General features: G+C 42.5%; 2 protein-coding genes across 3 annotated transcripts; one reads left to right on the top strand and one right to left on the bottom strand.

Moving 5' to 3' along the window:
• The first annotated feature begins 678 nt into the window (after positions 1 to 678).
• Positions 679 to 4,405, top strand: LOC123395024. Of its 2 annotated transcripts, XM_045089935.1 has the most exons (4): positions 679 to 958; positions 1,102 to 1,390; positions 1,920 to 2,836; positions 3,372 to 4,405. In XM_045089935.1, exons 3-4 carry the CDS (start codon positions 1,944 to 1,946, stop codon positions 3,868 to 3,870), a joined length of 1,392 nt encoding a protein of 463 aa, XP_044945870.1. In that variant the 5' UTR covers positions 679 to 958; positions 1,102 to 1,390; positions 1,920 to 1,943; the 3' UTR covers positions 3,871 to 4,405. The 2 variants fall into 2 exon arrangements, with proteins under 2 accessions (XP_044945870.1, XP_044945871.1); XM_045089936.1 differs by lacking the exon at positions 1,102 to 1,390 and having other exon boundaries at positions 738 to 958.
• A 186-nt stretch (positions 4,406 to 4,591) lies between these two features.
• Positions 4,592 to 9,040, bottom strand: LOC123395025 (THO complex subunit 6). Its single transcript, XM_045089937.1, has 12 exons — positions 8,729 to 9,040; positions 8,539 to 8,645; positions 8,346 to 8,422; positions 7,490 to 7,535; positions 7,344 to 7,404; positions 7,167 to 7,220; positions 6,910 to 6,990; positions 6,776 to 6,815; positions 6,381 to 6,487; positions 6,165 to 6,275; positions 5,007 to 5,123; positions 4,592 to 4,892 (listed from the first exon to the last, which is right to left on the bottom strand). The coding sequence occupies exons 1-12, from the start codon at positions 8,996 to 8,998 to the stop codon at positions 4,797 to 4,799; spliced, it is 1,167 nt and encodes a 388-aa protein (XP_044945872.1). The 5' UTR covers positions 8,999 to 9,040; the 3' UTR covers positions 4,592 to 4,796.
• Between the last annotated feature and the right edge of the window lie 2,471 nt (positions 9,041 to 11,511).

The following is an 11,511-nucleotide window of genomic DNA, read 5'->3' on the forward strand; positions in this document are numbered from 1 at the left end:
ACGGGCCTGTTTGATTCGCAAGGTATCAAAGACATAATAAAAAAAGAATAAACAAAATCAAAATGTCACACACTATTAAATTCTACTCCCTCTGTCATACATCTAAATGTGTCATAGTTATTGTACATCTAAGAAATTAAGTAAACATAAAAAAAATCATACGAATCTTCGCGTAAGATCAGTGATATAGGACTTAGATATGCAACACTTATGACATATCTAGATGTGTTTTAGCAAAACTGATAAACTAATATAATGATCTAAAACGGCATACATTAGTTTAGAGATAGTAGTATATGATTAGAAAACTACTACACGATTAGCATGAAATAGTGTTTGACGCACCACAGTGAAAATAAAGTGAACAGACGACCTGCATAGACAAAACTCAGGATAAAAATTATTTATGTGAAATTCATTTGAACCAAAGGACCTAAACTCTAGGATGCATTAGAGGTTTGGTTACGGCAGACTGGTAAAGAGGTCTACTTTTACGGATGGAATACATACATACATACACACATTTATTTAGTGTATTGTTTTGGATGGCGGAGTGAGTCACACACCTAGCTCGAGTGGAAGGTGATGTGGCGACATCAGCGGGGCACACACGTCCCCACACACACCGCCCCCTGCCCACCCTTGACACCACTCCACTCCAAGCAGAAAACAGCAGCAAATTGATTGATAAATAAAAAAAAAGTAGACGAGGAGAGAGAAACCTATGGATAGGATTCCACAGATTCCCATCGAGATCGAGATCGAGGCGGCCGCGAGACGGCAGGGATCCTGCCCGTCCCATTCCCCCCCTCTCTCCCCTCGCCCCCAGAAACGGAAAACCAGCCCAGCGGCAGCGTGCCAGGGGAATAAAATCCTAGTCAAATACTGACGGGGAGGACGAACATCACAGCAGCAGAAATCCGGCCTTGTGAAGCACGGCGCCGTCCAGCCAGCCAAGGTAAGAAGAAGAGGATGACGAGAAATTTCCTTTCCGATTTCATTTTACCAGCAATATTAATAATACTAATAACCAAGTAACTAAAATATCTATCTTTGCGTTTGATTGTTGCCCTTGCTTTGCTTTCACGTCATTCTCCGGAGGGAGGGAGTAGGCAGACAAGCAACGCAACGCAAGAGCGCTCCGCTCCGATCCGATCCCCTGTCCGCCCGCCCGCCCGCCCGCCCGCCCGCAGTCTCCGCTCTTCTCCCCCTTCTCCATTTATTAGGGGCAGGGCAGGTTCACTTCTTGATCCGCTCGCCTCATCTTGCTATCTGTGGAAGATCGACGTCTTCCTCTTCCGCCGCTCAAGCTTGCGAGCACGTGGCCTGGATCTTCATCCCGTGGGTGGGGCTCACTCGTCCCGGCCGGCACCACTTCTTGCAGATCCAGGTGAAGCACCCTCGCCTGATAAGATTTTCTTGGGATGTCGTCCATGTCATGCGATTATTTCATGGAGCCGAGTTTTTGTTTTGGAGTTAAAAAGAGAGGAGTCCGGGCTCTTCCCCGGGCCAGATCCAGCCGCCATGACCCGTCTGCTCCCTTTGGTAGGGGTCCGGGGGTGTCGGCCTTCTTCTGCGCCATGGCCGATGGGTGGACCGTGGACATTTCTGTGCTTCAACGTTGCTTGCTTGCTTTGGGGAAGCAACCGACATGGATAGCGCTATCATGTACTGCACCGCCACATTGGCAGTGCCACTGTCCTATATCTGGCATCTGAATTAGTCTTTCTGACACCAAGCACTTCATCATGGACGTTTTGTGGATGGTTTATCCGATAGTTTTGGGAATGTTTGCGAGTTATGCGTGTTACGCTGCTGCTCTCAACTGTTATTTAGAGAGAGCGTTTTGCTGATGCTGTTTTCACTTCGAAACAAGTACTATATGAGCTAATGCTGACGGTCAACTTGCTGATGTGCAGGCGGATTCTTGACATGCGAGACTGATGACGGCGGCGGAAGCGAGAGCTGCTTGGCAACGGGCCGCCAACCGCTGCTTGTTTCAGGAGGATGCAAAGAGGGCTCCCAAACTGGCCTGCTGTCCACCGTCGATGCAGCAGCAGCATGAAGCAAACAGCGGGAACCCCACCAGTCCGCGAGACTGCCACATCCCAAACTTCATGCATTTGAACTGGAACCCGATGAACTCCAGTCAGCCGATAGACGCCTGGTTTCTTCAGCTGCAGCCCAATTTCGGGTCCCACAAGGTGCTTTCTGGCGACCGTCTGAATTACATGGGCGGAGAGGCCAGCGCCAAGAAAGTGGACAGTTTCTCGCCCGTCTCTACGCTTGACGACATCAACACCAAGAAGAGCGAGTGCCCTTCTGAGCCGCCGTGGATGGTTTCGACGGCTTTTATGAAGCAAACATCTGAAGCACCTTGCGAAGGGTGCCCTCAAGCGAGTCTCAAGTGCAGAGGAAATCCGAATAGCTTGCTTCGTGAGGACAAAGAGTTTATGGAGTTCAAAACCTTCGATCCTTTGTTTCCCAAGAAACCACAGAAGGCGTGCTATGAGATGGATCCACCTTGGGAACAAGACAGGAAGTCTCAGCCCTGGTGGCAAGTAGCTGATGAGGAAGGATTGGCTTCGCTTGTCGCGGAAAGGGCAATGCAGCACATTGAGAACAACGATCTGCCAAAGCCCACTCAGGTAGTGCGTATTCATGGGCCAAAACTGAACGGCCATGAAAACAAGGATGGCTGTGGGAATTCATCTTCTTCTTCGCAACCTCAACTACATGACACCATGATGTGCAGCTATAGCCTCTCGAGCACCAATGAGACGAATTCATCTGACGGTGGAGGCTGGCAACAGTCTCACAAAAATGATGCGCATGGGTATGTGTTTCCATTTGTCTTGTTTCATGACCATCAAAAGTTTAAAACTATAACTAGGTGCCCTCCTTTGTAGATTTTTACGCCATACGTATTTTCTTTTCTTTTATGTATTTTTTCACTACAAGGAGTCTCCATTATCTACATATTACACCCAACCCTACTTAGGCTGAAATTAAAGGAACAAGCTGTTAATTAAGTTCCGGTCTGTATATATGTAGTAAATCAATGTCAGTTCTTTGTGTGTTGTCATAATCAAAATTGCAGGCCAGTTAAACTTGTTTTCGGTAATTTTGCAACACCCAAAAAACCTTATTTTCGATAAAAGGTAAATGCACCCCGGTAAAAGTTGACTCATTATTCTACTTCAATTTAATTTTGATGTAATATGGCAGAGGACCACTGATGTCCATTTTATGCCCCTTTTTGTATATTATTATTATGTAATCCCTGGAAATACCTCAGGCGCCTTTTTCTTCATCCAAGCTTTCTTCCTGATTTCTGTGCATTTATATCTTTATTATTATTTGAAATGCAGGGGCACACAGGATTCATATAGTAGTGGTGATCATACACCAGGGAGCAAGCAAACATATCAGAATCAGAAAGATGCCGAGAGGGCCCAGCTACTGGATGCTCTTCGCCATTCGCAGACACGGGCTAGGGAAGCTGAGGTGGCTGCCAAGAATGCTCACGATGAGAAAGACCACGTCGTCAAGCTATTGTTTCGTCAGGCCTCACACCTCTTTGCGTGTAAGCAGTGGCTGAAAATGCTGCAGCTGGAGAACATATGCCTCCAGCTCAGGCTGAAAGAGCATCAGATAGCAGCCATGTTCCCGGAGCTTCCCTGGACGGTGATGAAGGAGGAGAAGGCGGAGCCAGAAGAGGAGCGAAAAGGCAGGGCAAAGAAGAAAAGCAGGAGGCAGAACAAGGAAGGTGGCTTCTGCAAGGCCATCATGTTTGCAGTTGGCGTAGGCATCGTCGGCGCAGGGTTGCTCCTTGGATGGACCTTTGGGTGGCTGCTGCCCAGGTTGTAAGTTCTTCTACCTAGCGTGCAGTTCAACGAATAGGTGGTAGGTAAATCTCCAGATATCTGCTTCATGAAGTAGGAGAATGAAAATGGTTGAATTCTTAGAAGTACTCATACAAGCCTGATGATTTGGAAGCCTTGCTGGTGATATCTCTCCACGATCCACACCACGCCTTCGTGTATATATAGGAAGGTTTTAGTGTACATATTTGCCAGAAATGGGTATTTCTGGCACACCTGTTGGTTCCATGGGTGATGGGTTGAAGGTGTAAATAGTGTGCCTGAGTGGTGGTGGAACTTCAAAATCAGTCGACTTGAACGGTGTGTAAGCCTGTACTGTAAGTAAGTTTGTTTGGAGTTTGGACAATGTGTACTGCAACTTTGTTATTTTCTTGATGTTTACAAACCGATCGTGTGTTGGTAGCGACACTTTGTAAACCTGGGCTGCATAAGTCTATAACTTGGTTCTTTGTTAAATGTAAGAGAAGTTTAATACTATTACTCAGCTTGGTATTGACCAACTGAGCACAATTTGGTGGCAATTTCATATCTATTTTTTGAATAATATTTTTCAATTGTTGTTGATAATTTAAGGTTTACACGCACACACGCAAAGACCGACTGAGTCCTGGTCTTCAGGTATTCCTGCGTACGTTACTGAGAGTTGCAGGAGTGGCTACCTCTAGCTAAATTCAAAAGTTAACACATGGGAAACAGATTGAGACGGATTGTATCAAAAGCTCCAGGAGAATATCTAGAACAAGGACATTTACAAAGAATCTATCCTTGTCAGGAAATCGTTCCGTGGACCGAACTGAAACTAGTATTACAACAGTGAAAGGAAAAAAATACAATTATCGCATTCCGCAGACTAATGCAGGATTGCCGCACGGAAATTGCGTGGCAACGTTTCATCAACACCCGGATAACTGATTACCTATCCAGGCCACGGCAACGAAACGCGCAGAGATGGCTCCCAAATCCAGAGATGACATCCACCAGACCTCCATGCCCAGCAACAGCTGCCATCTGAACGGCACGGGTAGCGAGTGAGAACAAAATTTCCAGCCCCAGATGTCGGGATATGATGCGGATCCAAGAAGTGGTCTCAAAATGAGCACCGAAAGGGCCGTGGATACATACCCCGGATGAATGCATGGAGACGGAAAATGCCGATGGAGGAGCGCACTTTATTTGCGAAACAACAACCCCGTTGATCGTGAAACGGGAGAGCGCAGGTTCAGCGCCGACTGCTAAAATCTGAATGGGCGTGGATGAAAAGGAAAAATGCGGAAATGGTTAGCATGCTATTGGAAGCAAAAGAGTTGACATAAATCATGCATGCCACTTTGTTGTTTATATTACGTACTCATCAGACTAAAGAGCATTAAAGACAAGTCGCCTTTTTATTGCATACCTTTTGCACTTGTGTTTTCGTGGATCTCAAGAGGAGATCCACTAGCATTTTTTCTGATCTGCAAAGTTTGTAGTATTATGTAACTGCTTGAGAGCTACTTGGTCTCGGCTTGGAAAAGGGTACTGGTGTCTTTAGCGATAAATCTAAACAGTCTTTTGTGATAAATCATACACCAGTGGGAATTTTTGTTCGCCTTAACCATATCAGATGCATGGAAATGATTGAAGTAATTGGATATGTGGGTGACTAGTTTGTTATGGCCATAGTACTTGCTAAACTCACTAAAGGCAGGCATATGTCTCTATTATTGCCTGTCCCCTTTAAGCCAACGACGAGCCACTTCTAATGAGCATTGAGTAACCTTGGAAATTCACCATACACTGATCATTTCCTGTCAAATCTACAAACTAGTGATGAGCTATTTCTATTAATTTCTATTAATGAAAATTGAATAACCTAACAAGTTTACGATGCACTACTATAATGGACATTTCTATCCCTCTTCAAACTAAATATGAGTTATTTCTAACAATGAGCATCAACCAACCTTACCAGTTTACTGGACACTAGTTTAGTGGCCATCTGAATCATGAGCTACACTAAGTCATTGACCAATTTGTTGAATAAAAAGGAAGATTCATTGACCATTTTTACTAAACATGTTTTCGGTTAAGTTTTAGTGTTATGGGTTTTAGTTACTGTCCTATTTATATTCTGAATTCTGTGAGAAAAAAAGGAAGAAGTGTTCTTGTATATAAACTCAATAGTTATGAGCATTATAAAAGGCTGTTTTATTTTCAAGTTTTATCCCAACCTAGCCAGCTAACTATTGGTCTTACTTAGGCAGGGAGGAAACAAATGAACATGTAGAGATCAGCACTTACTTGATTTTTGTCAAACAACAGATCTTGAACAGGGGCACCACAATCTGCATTGAAGATGCACTCATTTGAAAGAAGACTCCAAACCGATATACCATTAGAAGTACCACATGCCTGGGAACAGTACAATTCAAAACTAAGTAAGATACATAGTATCGAAAAACTTGGGTACAGCTAACAAAATACTTAGTATCTGTATGAGCTAGATGTGCCAAATACCAGCCAACTTTCACTAGCGTCAATGGCAATGCAACCAACCCACGAGCCCTCAAATTTCTTGTTCTGTACTGGATGTATCGTCTGCGTACACTTCCCACTTCTGCAGTCTGGAGTGTCCACAGAGAGCATGAATAAGATGATAAACAGAATAAAAGCCAGGCAAAGTTAAACTTGTATGATGAATTTTGTTAGCATGTTGCATCATAGTCTTATGACCAGAGAAGTAAAAATAATAGGAGCAGAGTTTGCTATAGCATGCCGCGTGTTTTTTCTTCCAATGAACTAGAAAGGCAGATATTGCTGTCAATACCACTAGGAACTGAACGAGCACAGATAAGCTATATTCAAACAAAAAACAAACACAAAAACTTTCTCGAATTGAGAGGATTGCTCACCCCAGATACGGGCTGTCCCATCCTCTGATCCTGTTACCACCTAAAAAAGGCACAAGTCCATCCAGTAATCTCTATGACAAAATCTAGCACGTTCTCCATCAGATAATATTACAGTACTAAAATAATGAGCTAACCTGGTGGTTTGCCTCACGAACTGCGACACTGTGCAAATAGTCAGTATGCCCCTTAAAGGTCATTTTACACTTGCCACTTTCCTGAGACAAGCAGACATGATCGAAATTATTGTCAGACACCTCAAGTAGTCACATATAACACTAATACTATGGATACAGAAGCTTGTGACTCAAATGATTCTTACGCAGAACCACGTTTCATTTCAACTAATTCAGGACTTCTATATATCATATTTTTACCTCAAGAAAATACATACCACATCCCAGCAATAAGCACATGCATCACCCGCTGCTGCAAAAAGAGATCCATCCTGTTTGAAAGAAGCATAGTCGAGAAAATCAATATCCATCAGAAACAAATAAGAAATCAAGCATTCTACGAGAAGAATGAGGACAGACTGCACATAAGAGGTATGCAAATCTGAAGTACTGACCTGTTTGCTAATTGCAATGGCATTATTTTCTGGTATTGGAGACCGTGCACCCCAAGGGCCTCTATAAATTGACAGAAACATATATGAAAAAATGGAGGGCGAGAGAACTGGTGTATTCCTCAGGAACAAAGAACTGTCAATCTTACTCATGCTGAGGGTTAACCAAGTCAAGTATGGGTTCAACATGATCCCCTGTGGAAAAATGCAATGGTAAAATATCATGAGAAAGATAAAAATAAGTGCTCTGGCTATTATTAAATAACCATTATTTTTTAGGTAATTTAGCTAGACAGATGATTTGTTCCACTCTGCACTCGTAATAATATATTTGACTCCACTCGTTGACAAATTATCAACTTTATCATCAATGCAGGCCACAGGGATAATATTGGCATAAAGCATCTCAAAAGCATTTTCAGTTTCATAGAAGCAAGCACAACTATCAAACACTTCTACAATTGTTGATTTAGATTTTATTCATGCTCTAAAATAGTAAGGCTATACTTCTTTATTCAACTGTTACAAAGCAACTACTCCCTTCGTTCCTAAATACTCCCTCCGTCCTAAAATTCTTGTCTTAGATTTGTTTAGATATGAATGTATCTAGTCAAGTTTTAGTATTTAGATACATCCATTTCTAGACAAAGCTAAGACAAGAATTTTGGGACGGAGGGAGTATAAGTCTTTCTAGAGATTTCAATAAGGACTACATACGAATGTATAAAGACATATTTTAGAGTGTAGATTCACTCATTTTGCTCCGTACGTAGTCCATATTTGAAATCTCTAAAAGGGCTTACATTTAGGAACGGAGGGAGTATATAAGATGAGACTGGAAATATGCACAAGATGCTGAATGTGTAAGATTGACATCTTTGCTAGTAAAAAAAAAATGTATCTTTCTCTTCTTACTGAAAGTACATCTATGTAAGAACAGCTAGTTAAGCCCAATTCCAACTAATCTGGCAAACCAAGCCACGAACGAGAGCTCTGGTGCATTACCTTGCAGAGAGAGTGGCACAAGGCAGCTCTGCATCTCCTGCCATCTCCAACCCCGAATGTGGCCGTCATCCCCGCAGCTGTCACAAGCAATGGACCACGTTGTAATTTTTTCTTCTTGAGAACACTCCTGGCCGCCAATCCCACGGCACCAACACAAAAATAACCTAAGTGGTCAGAAAGAAGCAGCATTGACCTGAAGAGCAGCGGCTGAATTGGATCGTTGTAGAACTTGGCGTCATAGACGGGGCCGCTGTGCGCTTGGACGATGCAGACAGGGTCGACCAGCGCGGCGGCAGCCGGCTGAATCAAATCAAGGGAATCGGGGTGTTTGTATACGCGGAATAGATAGAGTAGGGAGTGGGGGAGAAGGGGGGAAGCAAAACCTGAGGGGCGGCGTGGGCGGAGGCGGAGGAGGAGATGCAGGAGGACAGCGAGAAGGACGCGAGGGAGCCGTCGCTGGAGGCGGCGGCGAGGAGGACGTCCGGGTCGGGTTCGTCGCGCTGGTCGTAGAAGACGGCGCGGAAGAGGGTGCGGCAGGAGAGGTCGCGCTCCCGCAGGATGCCCCGCCGGTACGCTGCCTCGTCCCACTCGCGCGCGTCGAGTCCTGGCTGCGCCTGCACCGTCGCCGTCGCCGTCGCCGTCGCCGCCGCCATCGCCTCGCGATTCTTTGCTGCTGGCTGCGCTGCTGCTTTCTGCTTCCGGCAGTGAGGTACAGCCGCACAGGTCCGCAAAACGGTGGCTGGGCCTCACTAAGATGTGATGGGCTGGGCTGGGCCTCGTGTATTATATATATACTTTCCTCGTATGCTTTTTTTAGATGCTATACTTTTTTAGATTCTCCTCATATATATTTATATTTTTGAATCCACTTAATTTTGGAGGCAAAGCGTCGAGAAGAGTTTGCAATTTCAAAAAATAATAATAATAGGAATGTTTGTCTATTTATATATGATCTCTTCATAGTACTATGCACACGAAATGAATCTTCGGTCTTTGATTTATGTGTGTGCTTATGAAGATTTTGACGTTGTTCGTTTTCATGTGGATCAAACATAAACAATCTCCACACAAAAATTTACCATGTCCATATTTTAAAAATGTTTTGAGTAAATTAGGTGTTTCATTATCAATTGGGAATGGACTTATATTTTTTGTCTCAAGTCAAATGGTGCAATTTTTTTGACCAAGTTTGTAGGAACAAATTATCCACAACTACAATATCAAATATATATAATATAAAAATATATCTTAGTGTATTTAGAGTTATTATTTTTTATTGAAGTTGTTTATCTTTTTCTATATTTTAGGTCAAAATTTGATCGCATTCAGAGAATTTTTTTAGGATTATGACACCGTATGTGATTCTTTTTAAGAAACTGCAAGAATGACATATCGATGCTTGCTAAGATCAGATGACAGAATCACCATATAAGTCTTTTTTATCGGCAGGGTCATCACCTCCTACTAAGAAAATACTTTTCATCAAACCAACGGTTTTCTAGGATTATGATGTGGATTATCTAATTGTGAAGTCTTGCACAAAAAATTTGAAATGTTGGATAAAAGAGTGAATCCCGATCAATTGCAAAAATAGGGTATATTGATATTCTCCGTACCCCATGACATACACTCAGTTTGATGGAAGTGCTTATCTTTAGAAGATCTTTCGTAGTTTCACACATAAGTTTTCTTTTTTGTTTCACCTGGTCAACGACACACACAAAAATTTAAGAGAAGGGGTTTTGGAGGATTGTGACGTTTACAGATTTATCTCATGTAGGCAGCTTAAATTGTATGCTCGCGGACATTTTTTTTTTAATAAGGAACCATTTGCACTACATTTTATAGTAAATTATTTTGGCTCCAAACTCTTGGAGAAGCTATGTTTTTTCTATTATTGGATCAATCACTATTTGGTGCAAATTCATGCATAATCAACCCTATAGAATACACGGGAGCATGCCAATGCAATTTAGTCTTTATTCTATGATTGCACAGTAAGAATCTGGCAAATCAAACACGCTCAAACAATTTGACAGAAAAGGCTATTTTGTATGATTTCGCTCATAAGTTCTTGAACAATGTCTAGAGTTGTAAAGGAGGCCAATAAAAGGGAATGCGCGGTTAGGGAAAATTAACTAGGCTTCAGAAAAATAGGCAAGCTAGAGATAATAAAAACACTACTATTATATACTCCCACTGTTTCAAAATAAGTGTCTCAACTATATCCTAACTTTAATGAAAAATTGTACTAAGTTTGACACACTTATTTCGAAATGGAGGGAGTGTTACGTAGAAGAGATTTGTGCAAAAAAGAAGAAGAGAGAAACATTGATCTATGTGTGTGCTTCGTTCAATTTGCAGACTTTTACACGACTTGTTGCTTCCTAAGTGCAACCCTAACCGACCCCCTGTAACTCATTAGAGGAGTAAACACCTAATTGATCCCCATTAACCGTTAGTGAAGCATAAATTTTTGGAAATATGCCCTAGAGGCAATAATAAAGTGGTTATTATTATATTTTCTTGTTCATGATAATTTTTTATTATCCATGCTATAATTGTATTGATCGGAAAATTAAATACATGTGTGGATATATAGACAACAAAGTCTCCCTAGTAAGCCAATAGTTGACTAGCTCGTTGATCGAAGATGGCTAAGGTTTACTAGCCGTAGACATGAGGTGTCATTTGATAACAAAATCACATCATTAGGAGAATGATGTGATGGACAAGACCCAAACCGTAAGCATAGCGCATGATCATATCAAGCTTAATGTTATTGCTTTCTCCATGTCCATGTATTTGTTCCTATGACCATGAGATCATGCAACTCACTGCCACCGAAAGAATGCCTTGTGTGTACCAAACGACACAACGTAACTGGGTGATTACAAATATGCTCTACATCTATCTCCCAGGGTGACTGTTGAGTTGGCATGGATCAAGACTGAGATTTGTCACTCTGTATGACAGAGAGGTATCTCAGGGCCCACTCGGTAATACAACAACACGATAAGCTTGCAAGCAATGTGACTAAGGAGTTAGTCACGAGATCTTGTATTACGGAACGAGTAAAGAGACATGCCAATAACGAGATTGAACTAGGTATGGAGATACCAATGATCGAATCTCGGGAAAGTAACATGTCGATGGACAAATGGTA

Source organism: Hordeum vulgare, chromosome 5H (genome assembly GCF_904849725.1).
Source record: "Hordeum vulgare subsp. vulgare chromosome 5H, MorexV3_pseudomolecules_assembly, whole genome shotgun sequence".
Classification (NCBI taxonomy): Eukaryota; Viridiplantae; Streptophyta; class Magnoliopsida; order Poales; family Poaceae; genus Hordeum; species Hordeum vulgare.